General features: G+C 37.6%; 1 protein-coding gene across 8 annotated transcripts in view; it reads left to right on the forward strand.

Annotated features, from left to right (window-relative positions):
* The window catches only part of Itsn1 (intersectin 1), a 230,517-nt gene that overhangs the window by 108,021 nt on the left and 106,296 nt on the right, over window positions 1-16,200 (forward strand). For 6 of the 8 annotated variants that reach the window (XR_010039256.1, XR_010039257.1, XM_063224434.1 and 3 more), the window contains exons 15-16: window positions 5,047-5,134; window positions 5,370-5,509. Coding sequence is in view for 6 of the 8 variants with exons in the window: in XM_063224434.1 (XP_063080504.1) it covers window positions 5,047-5,134; window positions 5,370-5,509 (228 nt within the window). In the remaining 2 variants the exon portion in view is untranslated. Of the gene's footprint in view, window positions 1-5,046; window positions 5,135-5,369; window positions 5,510-10,322; window positions 10,404-11,071; window positions 11,425-16,200 lie in introns of those variants that run through there. The other 2 variants (XM_063224438.1, XM_063224439.1) reach the window with 2 other exon arrangements.

Consider the following 16,200-nt stretch of genomic DNA (forward strand, 5'->3'; position numbering starts at 1 on the left):
TCCAGTGTCCTGAGACACTAGGATTTCTGGGTTTCTGGGTTTTGAGGTAGAGACGCGGTCTCAAAAAGACAAAAAATAAAGAAATAAAGAATTGGACGGAGGATGTGAGAGATTTAGTTGGAGATGTGCTGGAGTGCCGTGTAGTTCTGTCTGAATTTGACTGTAATATCACCTGTTTGGTACTGAGTATTGAACTACAGAGGCATTGAATTCAGGCAGGTATTGCCTATAGATCGTCATATTTGGATTTAGTGACTTCGCCATGTCAAGCTTCTTTCTCAGTGGGTTTCTTAGATTTGTTTCTGCTACTGGGTGAGTGTGTCCCTTTTTGTCACTGTTTCCTTATCGGCCTGCTCACTTGTCGATTCATACTCTTCCTTCATGCTTGAGGATTTTATAAATAAAACTGCAATGAACATTTACCTAAGAGCCTCTGCTGTGGAAAAATATTTCATTTCTCTTCGGTAAATTGTTTTGGGATGGAATGCTGAATCTCTCCAGTTTAGTGTATGTGCTGTGGAAGCAGGCACTGATTGCTGTGTCCTAAGTGTGTGTTTATCCCTAAGTACACTGCCAGTGGCACCGATGGTTACAACTTACCTGAATGCATTTGTAAAAAGTCTGTTTCAGACTCTTTTGTTCTCTCCATTTGTGAGTGTCCTCTTACCAGCTCCCACACAGAATAATTACAGATTTTGAATAATATTTGAGGTCAAGGTGTTAGTTTTTTGTTAGTACTATTCTTCTTCAGATTTGATTTTTGGCTGTTTAATGTCGTTCCCTTGTAAGTTTTAGAATCAGCTTATTGATTTTTTTCAAAACTAGAATTTTGTTGAAATTTTTGTTGAAATATAGATCAGTTTGGGAAGATTTGACACTTTAATATTGAATCTTAAGGCATATCTGTCAGTTGATTTAGGTCATTAGAACTATATTTGTATATAATATATGTCTTGTATCTGTTGTTATTTAACTAATTTCTTAGTTCTAGTGAAAGAACTTTCTATAGCTTCTGTAGTGGTCTCTATGTATGTAACATACCACATCTTCATTTCTTTATTTTCTAATTTGTATACTTTTTACACCTTTGTAGACTGTGTGTGTGTGTGTGTATGTGTGTGTGTGTGTGTCTGTCTGTCTGTCTGTCTGTCTGTCTTACACCTTTGTGTACTTTTTATGTGTATGAGTGCATGTCTGTCTGGCTGCCTGTCTGTCTGTCTCACTGTGTTGAGCGAGCCCTCTAATACCATACTGAGTGGAAGTTGTCCTAAAGTTTCGAAGGAAGCTCTTTTACCATTATCTCTGCTGACTGATTTTTTTTTGTAGATGCCCTGTATCAAGTTTAGGGAATTCCTTTATAAAAAATATTTTACTAGTTCTGCTTACCATTTATTTTCCCTTAAATTCATGAAGGATATTGATTTTTAATTTTCTTATAAAGTCCTTTTCTGTTTTTGGTATCAGGGTAATACTAGTCTCAAAAATAAGTTGGAGAATATTTCTTCTCTACTTTAGATATTTGTGTTGAAATGGTGTTTCTTTAAAATTTTAGTGATGTTTATCAGTGAAGCCTTTTGGGCTTGGATTTTTCTTTATGATGGGATTTTTAATTTGTATAATAAATTCAGTTGACATAACTAATGAGCTTTATTTCTTCTTGGGTCTATTTTGATAATTTATTATAACTTTCAGTGAATTCCATAATTCATTTAAATCATTAAGTTTATTTACATAGTTATTTTGATTATTCTTTGTGAGTCTGTTGTGTCTGTAGCGCAGTTCCATCTCTCATTTCTGACACTGGTAATTTATATGGCCTGTCTCTCTCCTCTTACTTTCTCCTGCTGCATTTTTAATCAGCCTAGTGGGAAACTTACTGTTTCTATTGATTTTTTAAAAATAAGCCCTTTGGTTTATTCATTTTTTTCCCCTATGATATGTCTGTTTGCTATTTTTTTTCATTTCTTTTTTCTTCTTTTTTTTTTTTTTTAAAGCCAGTCAAATTTAGCAGGGTGGGGGGGTGGTACACCAACTTTAGTGACACTAATGTTAATAAGGTCTGATAACCCACTGCCATCGGACCAGCCTCTTCTTTTTTTTAGTTTCTGCGCCAAGGATCAAACTCACAACCTTGTGTTTGCTAGGCTCTTTTTCAACTACTAAAGCTTTTTCTTTATCCTTTCCTTCCATTTACTTGTTTCGGATTTAAGTTTTCCTGTCTTTCTTTCCTTCTTCCTATTTTACTTCCTTTTTTTCTTCCTTGCTTCCTTCCTCTCTTTTCTTTTTCCTTCCTTCTGTCCTCCTACCTCTCTCCCTCCTTTTCTTTTTTTCCCTTTTTCTTTTTCCTTTCCTTTCTTTTTCTCCTTCCTTCCTTCCTTCCTCCCTCCCTCCCTCCCTCCCTCCCTTTCTTCCTTCCTTCCTTCCTTCCTTCCTGTATTTCTGTCTTTCTACTAGGAGTCAAACTCATGCTCTCATACTTGCCACACAGGTGCTGCACCACTGAACTATATCCCTGGCAGATTTTCATTTTTGTAGCTTACATAGGAAGCTTGGAAATTAAATTTGGCTGTTTTATATATGACATGTATTTAAGTTGTACATTTCCTTCTCAGTGCTGCTATATCCATATCCCACAGATTTTTCATTTTTCTTTTTTGTGGAATTGGAGATGATACCCAGGGCTTTTGTACTCAGTACTTTCCTATTCCTTTTAATTATCAGCTTTGAGGGCAGGTTCTTGCTAAATCTCTACATTGCCCATAGCGGGATCAAACTTGTGATCCTTCTGCCTCAGCTTCCCAGAGAACTAGGATTGTAAACATGCGCTACCACACCCGGCGAAGTTCAGGCTGGTCTTGAATTCATGGAGATCCTGCCTCCCAAGTGCTGTGGTTGTAAGTATGTACCACTACACCTGGCATGTATTTATTTCATATTCTGTTCAAAATGGTTTTCAGAGTTCCTTTGTTGTTTCTTCTTTGACTGGTGGAATAGGAAGAACTAGTTCTGCCTTTGTCCTTACTGATTCTGTGACTGCTTCAGTCAGCCACTGAAAGAGAGTGTGAGAACTGTCATTCTGTGTTTGTCTGCTTACTTGCTGTGCTCATTGTTAGGTGTCCTGGGAAGCCCAGAGATAGCTCTCAACTGTTTGAGATTTTGGAATTTGAACATATTAAGTGATTAGTTCAGAAGTTCACTGGCAGAAATTGTTTTAAAATACTTTACAATTGCATGTATGTTTTAAAGCTATATTCTGTGTCAAGTTTTTATATGTGGATGAAAAGTTTCATAAAATATTTCAGTGGAAAACATGGTTAAAGATCATTGTTCAGAATAAAAGTATTATTGCCAAATGTTGTATAAAAAGTTACATTTTTGTTATTTAGGACTGATACTTAGCACATTTAACTATTAATAATAAATACAGTCAAGATTCTTGAGAAAGGAAAGAAGTAAAAAAATATGTAGTTTGCAGCAGAGAGGTTGCATAGCAGGAGGTGAGATATTGGTTCTCTTTCCTTACTTGGATTAACAGATACTTTGCAAATGGGTCAGGGAGCCCCTAGCATTGGTTTAGCCTGTTTTAAAACTTAGGTTATACATTTTAAAGTGAAGTTTATTCAGGTAAAATAGAATCATCTGAGCCAGGCTTCAGCTTACCGTTTCTTCACATTCGTCCGGGTTCAGGAATGAAACTTTGGGATCCAGGAGGACAGGTTGCTGTAATTTAGGGGGAGGAGGAGAAACTCAGTTGGCTGCACTTCCTTGGCAAATGATCTGATTTGTGTATTCTGTTTCCTGAAGGTTTGGGGTGGGGGAGGGTGAGTTGCTTATTCATAGAACAGGCTTCTAAACCCTCTGTGTTGTGCTAGCCTCTGCCTGATTCAGGCCGAGAGTACACAAAGATTTATTCCACACAAAGCCAGTCTCGAACTAAAGGTGGGTGTTCCAAGAGATTGATTTTGACCCTCTGATGAATGTTTTTATCTAAGGCATTTTTATTTTTTCAAACCAAAAGTCAGCACTTGGAGATCTTTTAGATTTCATTGTTGTTTGTTTGCTTGCTTGCTTGCTTTTTTGGCAGTCCGGGAAGTTGAACCCAGGGTATCCTGGATGCTAGGCAAGCACTATAACCCTGGCCTACATCCCGGCCCCTTAGAGATCTTTTTTGTTCTTTAATCATAGTAAAAAGTAAAGCATTCCTTATTCTATCCTGGAAAGGCTGCCATTTTACTGAGACATGGAGAAATTATGTACCATAATTTCAGTGAACTTACTATGCTTGGCAAGTTCTCCATGAAAACCCCAAAGAGCCTTGTATAATATGTGGTTTTAGCTTTTTTCTTGTGTCAGTTAAAAGATGGCTAGTTTAGGACTTTTGGGTACCTGTTTAAAATTTCATCCTGCATGATGGAAAAGCATGTATGGCAGGTTAGACTCTAGTCTTGACAAATCACTTTTTTTTTTTGGTACCAGGGATCAAACTCACAACTATGTGCTTGCAAGGCAGGCACTTATGCCATTGAGCTAAATCCTCAGCTCTGACAAATCACTTTTTAATTTTCGTTTCTATCGTCAAGTATATGGTAAACCTAAATTCAGCTGTATTATTCATCAAAGTTTAGATGAAAATAATAGAATGCTTCCTACTGAGTTACCTTCTAAGCAGCTAGGTCACTGTGTTTGTTCTTGATCCCCATGCAGTTGAGAAATTTTTATTTCAGTTTTTTTTTTTTTCTGTAGTGTTGTACTTAAAATGTATTTTTAAAAACCTTATGAATATTCAGAAAGTCAGCCAAAATGTAAGCAATATCAAGGAAGTTATAACTGCTTTGTTAATATTTTGGTGAAAAATATTTGGCAAAAAATTCATTCCTTGACAAAGCAAAAGCCACCCTCACTAAGGATTAACGATGTTCATCATGAAGGTTTTAGGATGAGATCAGGAGTGACTCTGAGGGACAAGAAAACTGACTGAAGTGCTGAATGTGTACAGAATAGTGTTTCCTGTTACTCACTGTCATTCATTTCCTCCTTTCCTTCTAGGAATCTCAACAAATGCTTGGAAGACTTATTCCAGAAAAACAGATACTCAATGACCAATTAAAACAAGTTCAGCAGAATAGTTTGCACAGTAAGTGTTTTATTTTTAAAAGTTGAACTTTTCCCTGTCTTTCTCTTTTGTTAGTTTGGGGGATCAAACCCAGGATTTCATGAGTGTGCTAAGCGTACCCTGCTTTGTATCTCCAGCCCCTACTCTTTCCTTCTTTAATAGCAAGAACTTCCTGAAGTGACATGAAAACATTAAATAACATTTTCATTGCTGTCAGTTGAAGCTGTTCCTATCTTGCAATCATTTTCTAAAATAGGAGATTCGCTTCTTACTCTCAAAAGAGCCTTAGAAGCAAAAGAACTGGCTCGGCAGCAGCTACGTGACCAATTGGATGAGGTGGAAAAAGAAACTAGGTCAAAACTGCAGGAGATTGATATTTTCAATAACCAGCTGAAGGTAACTCCTCTATGTATGCCTACATGTATGTCCTACGATTTAATTTTTCTAACTGTCTAGGTGATTAGTTGATACTGAATCCCAGGCAGAAAAATTTGTTGCACTGGTTTATCAGCCTTAATGAGAGCATCCACAGGCATGAATGAGCAGTGTTCCATCTAAATTGCAGTTCGCTCCTTCACGGTGTAAAAATGAATCTGACACCTATAAGTGAGGCCTGAATGGGTGGGCCCAGCATGACGTCTTTCTTTAACATGAATCATATTTTTATTGAATTATATTTTTATTCATTTTCATCCTTTTGTCTATTTAAAAACCATATCACCTTGAATTCCAGAAGCTAGGCCACAAAAGCTTCCTTTTTCTTAGTTCTTTGAGGACTAAAGGGAATGTTTTCCTCTTTAAAAGTGAGAATTTTTCTGCCACTTCTTCCCTTCAGAATTGTGCTTACATGTATAGATCCTTAACTTTGTTATTTCACAGTTTTTAATTTTATTGTTTACTGGAGTAATTGCTTTTGTGTCTGTGATAGAAGTGGTGTATGGTTTTGTTGCATTTGACTGTAGAACTTAGGAAAATATCAGAGCTTTGAGGAAACATAAAATAGTAAAGATCATAGCTTCTTTTGAATGTTTTGTTTTGACTTTAACTCTACAACTTCATCATTTTATAATAAAGCCAGAATAGTTCATTTCTTATAAATAATTACTTTAGCTATAAGTAGATATTAGAGTTTTTAATCAATTATATTATCAGAAATTAAATGTTATACTTTTTCCCTCCGACTGTTGTTTTTTCTTTTGTTTCTTTCCTTTTTTTGCAGTACTGAGGATTGAATCCCCAGGTGCTATACCATTGAGCTACATCTCCCACCCTTTTTTATTTTTTTTGTTTTGAGACAAGGTCTTGCTAAGTTTCCAAAGCTGACCTCTTAACTTGCCATCTTCCTGCCTCAACCCCCCAGGTAGCTGGAATTATAGGCGTGCGTCGCCATGCCCCGTATTGGTTTCCTTTGCAGCTTTATATCTTTATACCTGATTACCTGATTATGGCTGATTTAGCTTTTGATATCAAGAGGAAGGAAAACTCCTCTGTATTATTAAACAAAAAGTGTTTGAATTTAGAAAGCAGGCGGTGCATGGTGGTACCTGTGTGTAATCCCAGCTCCAGGGAGGCAAGGGAGGAGTACTGCAGCGAGATGAAGGCCAGCCTGTGCACACAGCGAGACCTGTCTCCAAAGAAAAATTACAAAGCATCCTTGAGGTTTTTAGTTGACCTCTGCATTGAGAAACCAGGCCAGATTGTCTCGACCTCTGAGTAGGAAGTGTTTGTGCTGTTCTTTCAGAGCACTTGGAATGAAGTTTTCTCAATTCCAGCAAGTGCTCCTAAGGGAAAAAATTACTCAGCCAGCCTAGTCTCCTTTCACTTTGCTTCCATGTTCACACTGTGTGTGTGCACTGTTCTGTTTTTACACATATGTGATCGTGTGTGGTATATAGTATTAGAAGTACATCTATAAGTTCGTCTTTACAATAAAAAAACTCACACTAGCTCTCACTGTAAGTTATCACTGTTTTAAAAGGAATACAACATTGTTGCAATTTCACAGTACTTTAGTAGACTTTTGGAACATAAACTATTAAGTATTTGGCTGTCTTTGGGATCCTGGCGGTAGTGCAGATTTTTGCCTTGTGTTGTTTTGGTTTTTTCTCCCCTAGAAATTGGCTCCCAAAACACGGTGTAGATATTAGAAAATAGTGCTCTAATGGGAGACTTTTGATTAATGTCAAGACGTTTTGTGGATTAAATAACCTTACCCATTAAATTGCTGTTGTGTTGCTAAAGAGGATACCTTACCATGTGGTAGGTGTCAGTCTTACAACCAGTTCCCATCTGACTATTGCTGCCCTCGGTGTAAGAGTGCTTCTTACACAGAGGCTAAGTTTAGCCCTCTGTCCACTGACTCCTCCAAATAGCCGACTGTTACATAAGAACACTTGTTTCTGACTTTTTATGTTGGTTTACCATTATTAATCTAGTATGGTGAGAAAAAAACACAAGCCAATGTTAGCCCTGTTGTTTTACTGTTTAACATTGATTTAGAAGACGTAGGAAAAACATTGTGTTGTCTTCTGGTTATTATTTCTCGAATTCTTCTGAAACCAAAACCGTTAAATTGAAGAATCAAATGATTTGTAATTTGATTGAGACAGTGTAGAGGCTGGGCTAACACTTAGCTTCTTGAGGGTCTCCTGCCCACTTTCGTTGAGAACACACTGAAAAAAATGTGAAGTGGCTTTTTTGTGTGTTGATTTGTTTGATTTTAGAGCATATATTCATTGTTGTGTGATGAAATAGAACAGGGTGTGCAGCAGCCTTAACCTTGGGGTTTCTTTGATGTCCTTCTTGATACAATAAGACAATTCCTTCAGAATATTCACATCAAAGATACACAGTGTACTTTTGCCTTGCCTTGGCATGGGCAATGGTCCAGGCATCCCACAGATTTAGCCCTGAGGGAATGAGTCTGCTGTATTCTAAACCTTCTTTCCCCAAAAGGAAAGCTGCTGGTAGAAAATAAATTAGGACTGAGCAGTTGCATTTCATGTTCATGAAAATGGCTCACATGGTAAAACCAGGATACTATGCTCAGCAGTTTGACTCCAAAGGAGGATTATTGAGCAAATATCACCTTCTTTTCCAAACAGAACAAAGCAAAACTACTTGCAGAAGATCATTCCGACTTTTAAGCATGCTTGGTCCAGTTAAGTAGAAAGAGCAGACAGGATTCAGCCGAACCCTGGTTAGGCCTGGTTAGGAAGTCCAGGACACCAATGGAAAGCATATTTAGTTTCTTACATGAGAAGAAAGTAAAGCCTAAGAATGTTCTGTCTTTTTCCTCCCCTTTTTTTTAACTTAAAAAAAAAAATGGTTTTTTGGAGTCCAGATTGCACTATGTAGTTGAGACTGGCCTTGAATTCACTATGTAACCTTGGCTGACCTTGAACTCAAAGCCATCTTTTTGCCTCAGCCTCCTGAGTGCTGGGATTATAGGCATGTGCTACCATGCCTGTCTGTTTCTTTACTTTTATTTTTTCAGTTTTTGAGACATGGTCTCACTGCCATTTCCTTTTTTTAAAATACATAATCTGATTTTTTCTTTCTGTTGGAATATCTAGTTGTGATTAATTCTCCTCCTGAGGGTTTCTCCAGTTTTCTTCATAGAATTATACTTTCCCCTTCTCTACCCAAGATCTGATAATCAGTGCGGGAAGTCCTCAAGTCTTTATTTAAAAAGGAAAAGTTACTGTTGTAGTCAGGCTAACAGGTCTTTGTTTCATATAGGAAGCAGCACTGAAAATATAAAACATGCTTAGAATTATGGTCTGTTGTTGTTAGTTATTCCACATTCAGTCTGTGACCGGAAATCTTGGACCATTATATTTCCCTCTAGGATCCTAGAAATCAGGGACCTTTTCTTCTTAGAGAAGGCTGTTTTCCATGTATTTAAATAAATGTTTGCCTTATAGATCATGGTATTTATATTTTCCAAAAGAGATCCCAAGCTGGGGGCTAAGGATGTAGCTTGGTGGTAGAGTGTTGGTTACAGTGCTGTGCAAAGCCCTGGGTCCGAACCTCAGCATTAAAAAAAAAAATGATCCCACAACACTTCTTTCTAATGTGACATTTGGGATCAAGAACTACTTCAGAAAGGAGTAGGAGTCTTAACATGGTGAATAAACTTTGCTACGTTTTAAATAAGTACATGAAGAATAGGAATTGAGAAGAGAAATTATAGCACCCTAGGGCGTTGTAGTTTTTGCGCTAGATATTTCCCAGTGGGCAGCCTTTGTATTTATATTGACTTTTAAATGAATTTTAAAAGTTATAGCTCATTTTAGTGATCATATGAATAATAAAACAGTGAATTAGCCAGGAATAATTGATTTTCTTAGTGATCATTGGTAGCATGAATCGCTATTTCTAAAAGTTTTTAATTTAATAAATCAAATTTATTTGCCATAAATTTCTACTTTTAAAACATATTCAACATGCAACAAACATTTTATGTTAAGAAACCAATCACCTTTTTCAATTCATGTTCCAGAAACAGCAATTTAAAATTACTGCTTATCTATAAGTTTATAGCTCAGTTCATAGGAAAATCAAAGCCCTCAACATTTTTTCAGAGAATCTGTGTCTAAAGGGCATGTAGAGATGTAGTTGTTTTCTTACTGATGGTGCTTACCCAGAGTTATAAAGTTATGGTTCTAACAAACATCAGGTACCGTGACTGCTGAGGGCTTTTTGAATAGTAACCCTTGACTTCGCTTTGCCTTGGCAGCGTTTAGGAGTTACTGGGCCAGTTCTTCTTGGCATCTGACATCCTAATGTTCATGGTTTAATGTTTTAGCTACAATATGAGCCGTGGCACCGAGCATAGCTTATTGTTTGCCAGGTTCTGTTATTTGCCAAATAAAGAGAATAACAAGCCGGTGTGATGGTGCACACCTGCAATACCAGCACTCTGGGAGCCGATGCAGGATTACAAGTTAGAGCCCAGCCCAGGTAGTTTGGTGTCTTAGTGAGACTCTGTCTCAAAATTTTAAAAAGAGCTAGGGATGTAGCTCAGTGCAAACACCCTGGTTCAATCCCCAGTACTAGGGAAGTAAAAAGAACCGACACTCAGAGAGGTTAGATTTTGTGTTTCGTGTTGATGAGTTGAGTCCTTGTTGGTGCCTGTCTAGATGTTGTGTACTGGACAAGTCCTAATGTGAATGGCCCTTTACATTTGAGCATTTCTTTCTTCCAGTCAGTGGCAATGGAGGAGGCAGTGTGGCAGTGCCTGGCAGTTCTCCTGGGCTGTGTCATCTACTTAGACTTCTTTCTAAAGGTCTCCATGCCCTACTCAGTCAATGCACATCTTTCTCAGACTAAGAGTGATGAACCATCTCCAGCTTTGTGCTTCTGTCCCCTACACAGATGAGTGCCCAGTGTCTAAGCTAGCATTTACCATGAAGTGTGCTAAGCCTTCTTTGTAAAAGTTCGTAATTATCAGTAATAATGAATCATGGAGTGTGACTGAAGCTGTCCTTTGGACAGGTTGTGTGTGTGACGGTGTGACCTCTTATAAGCAGGACAAGGTACTGTTTGTCAGAGTCTTGCCTATGTGAAAGGCACTTGAGGTCATTGAATCTGCCACTGTACAGATTTGAAATAGGACTCCATTATTACCTGTGTGTGTGTGTATTTTCCCATCATATGAGAAACAGTGGTCAGTATATTACACCAAAGTGCACAATGTTTTACTTTTTAGTAAGATTGAGTTTTCAGGAATTTAGAATAATTCAGAAATAAGAATCATATTCCTTAAGATACTTGGCAAATCCAGACTTCTTAAATTAAGACACAGAGATGGTTAGAAATATAATTTTTGTCTATAATGATACCTTTTCTAAAAATGACTCTTGAAAACTGAATTGAACTGAATTAAAATGAAAATGCCACTTACAGTAAATAAGGTTGTTTGCTTAACTAAGGCTTTTATGCTCTTGGTTTCAGACACTTGCTTTCATGGCAAGCTCACTCTTTATGAAGGCAGTGAAAGGCAAAATGTTTAGCAACAAGGGGAGAAAAGAAAAGAGCTGGAAAAAGAACTGCAGAAAAGAATGAGAAGTCAGGAAAAAGTGCATGCGAAGGGAAACAGTGATGGAAAGAAAAAGACCCAGAAAGAGGAGATGGAGAGACAGCAAGAGAAATCAGAGTGAATTCAACTAACAGCCTTGTGCTCATAATCAATAGAATAATGTTTGAATGTTTCATGGTTTACTATCTTATTTTGTTCAAGATAAAATTATCTGCATAATCCTTTGGAAAAGCCTTCTGCATACAAGTAATAAAATCCTCTAACTTCATATTTGTAATTGTGGAACCTTTATATAGATTTCTTCAATATAAATAATTCATTACACTATTCCCCAGAGGTACAATCATTAATGGATACAATGTACGAGATCCTAGACCAGGACACTAGCCTAGCTGGTTGATTAGTTGGTTAAGTTTTTAGTTAACATGTGCGCTCACTTTCAGCTTGCTATGTAGCCTCAACTAGCCATCCTCCTCCCTCCACCTCCCATCTCTTTATTGAAATTCTCATATTTACCCAAGCCCCTTACACTTTAGCCCTTGAATAGAATAGACAGTATTTGAAATAAGAGGATTCTGCTTTTGTGACTATAAATTGGAGACCTTTGGAGACAGTTCAGATTTCCAGAACAAACCAGAGTCTGCTTTCTGGTTCTGGGAACATCAGAGTACTGACCACAACCTCCTAGGCGGCATAGGTTCCACATGTCCCAGCCCCGGTGGAGAGAAGAAAGTTTTACAGTCCTCTATCCCTTCACACACGCCTACCCCTGTCTCCACAGGCATTCTGACACATTGCACAGGTGAATCATGGGAAATGGCACTTGCTATTTGGTGAAATATTGATGTTAGATTTAGAAATAATTAAGTTGGGTTTTTTTGGTTTAATGTGATTTTTAAAAAATTTTTCATTGTTGTTTGGAGACAAGATCTCACTGTATGAAGTGCAGGCTGGCTTTGATCTCACTTTGTAGCCCAGGTTGACCTTAAACTTGGGCAATCCTCCTGCCTCAGCATCCTGAGTGCTAGGATTCCAGGCATATGCCACCACACTCAGCTCCAAGCATGTTTTTAAACATTAGTACATATACCCTGTCTCAGAATTTAAGTAACCAATTACTGCATCTTTTTCTTTGTATTCCTTCTACCTTCAGTGCATCACAAATTAATAAACTTTGTTTTTCTGACATATGGAATACTTGTTTGCCTTGAAGAGGTATAGTTTCTATGTTCTAAAATAGGTGTTTTTTATTTTTATTTTTTTTTGTCTTTTTGAGACAGGGTCTCACTATGCAGTTCAGGCTGGCCTTGAGCTTTGTAGCCCAGGCTGGTCTTGAACTTGCAACGATCCTTCTGCCTTAGCCTCCCGAGTGCTGGGATTACAGGTGTGAGCCACCACGCCCGGCATGTGTTTTTTAATTTTTAAATATAGGTACAATTTCTGTCTTCATTTGGTTTATCAATTCACATTCTGTAATAGTTGAATTTATTTTTACCACTTAGGAAAAATTAGGGGTTTTTATTGTTTTGTTTTTGAGATTTTTTGTGTTTTGTTTTGTTTTGTGTTTGGTTTTCTGAGACAAGCTCATACTGTTTAGCTCAGACTGACCTTCAAATTACTATGTCGCCCAGGCTGGCCTTAAGCCCACTACAGTCCTCCTGCCTCAACCTCCTGAGGGCTTGTGCCACCATAGCCCGCAAGGTAGTGTATTCTAAAATGCAAAAGCTCCTTTAAAAAGTCTGATATTTCATGCTACACATTATTCTTGGGTGAGAGCCCGAGGATTTAGCTCAGTGGCATAAGCGCTTGCCTGGCAAGTGCAAAGTCGTGAGTTTGGTCCCTAGTACCGAAAAGAAAAGATTATATTTGTAATTATTCTTGAGTGAGAGATAGTGATTATTTACATAAAAGCACTTCTACTTTTGGCTTGCTATAGATACTACATTATAGATAACCCATGGAATTGCTGATGTGGGTTTGTATGTTAATTTCCTATGAGGCTATTTTTAATAAAAATTTTATTTCAATTTATGATGTCGAGTTCATAAATTTCAAGTAATTAATTCAAGTATGTTTGGTTTGTCTTTCATTTCTAAAATATAGCCTGTGGCAGAAATCAAAGTAATCCTTTTAAAAAGTTAGATGTCCCAGTTAGCAAATAAATTTTCCTTTACTCCTGGTCTCCTTTTTTTTTTTTTTTTTTTTTTTTTTTTTTTGTCTTTTTTCTTTTTTATCGGTACTGGGGATCGAACTCACGACCGCCTGCTTGCAAGGCAGTTGCTTATCCTCTGAGCTAAATCCCCAGCCCCCTGGTCTCCTTTTAAGAAGCCTCTTTGATAGTTATTATTTTTTCCTCTTGTAGGCATTTATTTAAATGCTGTTTGTTAAAAGGAATCCTATAATATTACTAATCCTATAATATTACTAATAATACTTTATATTTCACATAATACCATCTCATACAGTACATCTGTTTTTGAGGGTCTCTGAGACAAAATGAAGGAGAATTGTCACAGTAATTAAGTGCCCCCTTGGCTTAGTAGTAAAGAAACCATCTTCACTGAACTTGAAAATGAGCCATATTTCTCAGGAGAAAAATAGTTGGATCTTCTTGGGTATACAGTCTGTCACACATACCACTTTTGAAATCCTTTGGCTATATGCACAAGATGTCCAAAGATGTTTTATGGTTTGAATATTGTAGCTGTTTAAGAAAGATAAATGATTTTTTCCTTCTTTGGTGTAGGGAAGAAAATAAAAATACGCCAATTTTCGTTTTTCCTTCACTAACGCAAAGCTGAGTCTTTATTTGCCATAGTTTAAATTGTGGTTATAATCTGCATGCTCAGAGACCTTTTGTGAATGTAACAAAAGCTAGGAGCTTCACTTCCAGAAAGACGGTCAACCGTCCTATGCAATGGAAGACTCCATTGGCCTAAAGATCAGGCATGGGGAGGAAGCTTTTTCATGGATTCTGGTTCAGAAACTCAATTCTGTATCCTTAGAACTCTGTATATGTGATTAGTGATAAAAACTTTATTTTAAGCTGGACACAATTAGCCCAGGCCTATAGTCCCAGGTACTTAGGAGATCCCTTGAGCCTAGGAGTTCAGAGCCAGCCTGGGCATTGTAGGGAGACCCTATCTCATAAAAACTGTGTATATACTATTTTATAAAATTTTCCAAAAGAAGTATTTGTAATGTCTATGTCTGGCTGTGCCCTCCTTTCTAATACTGGGGGTAGGACCACAAGGCCATTCTACCAGGGAGTTACATTCCCAGATGTTTATTATATTTTTAAGGCAGGGTCTTGCTAGGTTGCCTAGACTGGCATCAAGCTTGCCGTCCTCTTGCCTTAGCTCCTTGAAAGCTGGGGTGCATCTTGGGGCTGGGGGTTTAGCTCAGCGGTATAAGCGCCTGCCTTGCAAGCAGGCAGGCATGAGTTCGATCCCTGGTACCGATAAAAATGAAAAAGACAAAGAAAAAGAAAGCTGGGGTGCATCCTGACTCGAATGCTTGTTTAATATTTAAGAAAGTAGTCATACTTTATTCGAAGATAATGGGGAATTATATCCATGATAGCCTATTGTAAAACATGCCCCAAATAGAATTCACTGAGAAAAAACTACTGAAGTTGTACACTCAGTACCATATTACTATGGCAATATGCATCTATATTTATGTGATCATTGTGATTTAAGAAAGAAATGATTTTAGACTCAGCCACAAATGAATTGGCTTTTGATTCTTAGTAATTTCTCTCTCTCTCTCTCCCTCTCTCTCTTTCCTTTGTTATAGTAAATAGAGAAATAACTGTGACAAAGTACATGTGTATTTAATTGGACTATAGGATTTTCTGGGTTACTTCGGGTGCCCAATAGCAAATATGGATGACATTTAGTGTGGTAAAAAAATTCTTTATGAACTATTTCTCCCAGTAGCTTACCAGTTTCTTAGGTAAATAAACAATTTAATGACACCAGATTTGGTTGTCACCTTGACATTTTGGACCCTGAAAAACACTGAAAGGATGCTTTCAGCCACTGTCATGGGACTTGAGCCTCTGTAGAAGCAGAGAAGAGGAACGAGAGAGTGGGGTAGCCATCTGCCACTTCAGTGTGAAAGGACTCGGTGTTCCACATGGGCTTAGTTATGGCCAAGGCAGGAAAGCCACTCACTGCATTTAGTGTGCGTTTCAGTATTTCCAGATTGCCTTCTCAGAAGTTCCAATTTTTAGAAAACATTCTCATCTCAGAATTCTAAGCGTTCTGCTTCTGTTGCTCTGTGCATCTTACACTCACAAGTCTCAGAAAACGAAGGCCCAGACTGCCTGCTAGCCTTGCTAAGGTCACCTTGATTTCCTTCCAATTGTGCGTCTTGGTAGTGTTTGCCTAAAGTGAAGGAAATGATAGAAAATCTTCACAGTCTTCCAATCTGGAGCCAAACCTGCCTGAGCCTTCTGTCGCCTCCTTTGAAATCTGTTATTTTATGGCTTCTGCAAGCTCTATTTCCTTGGAGGTACTTGAGGCTGCAACTTGCTCAGATAGTTCCGAATATAGATTCAGCCTATCCCATCCTGCTGATAGCCTCACAAAAAATTTGTTTCTTATTGTCTCTTCCTTCATGTATTTAGTACATTTAAAAATCAAAAAGAAAAAACAATAAAAAATTTTGAAATTGTCTGATCAGCATGATTTTTTCCTCTAGATTCTTTAAATTTGTTTCTTGTTTTCATTTTATAGTGCTTCCTAACAAGTTACTACCTGCATTTCCATCTGTCTTGACTGTACCCACTAATTAATCAGTATTTTAATAATATGCATTCAATTAGAGAGGAAATATACAAGCTGAGGCTACCTGTGTACACTTGTAATCCCAGCACTCAGGAAGGTTGAGGCAGGAGATGGCAAGCTCAAGCCCAGCCTGGGAAACTTAATGAAACCATGTCTTAAAGTAAAAGAGGGCTAGAAATATAACTCAGTGCAAAGGACGTGGATTCCAATTCCCAGTGCCATGAGAAAAGAAAGCAAGGAAATGTATTGTA

Source organism: Cavia porcellus, unplaced genomic scaffold (genome assembly GCF_034190915.1).
Source record: "Cavia porcellus strain 051 isolate PalLab524CR breed Dunkin Hartley unplaced genomic scaffold, mCavPor4.1 scaffold_15, whole genome shotgun sequence".
Lineage (NCBI taxonomy): Eukaryota > Metazoa > Chordata > Mammalia > Rodentia > Caviidae > Cavia > Cavia porcellus.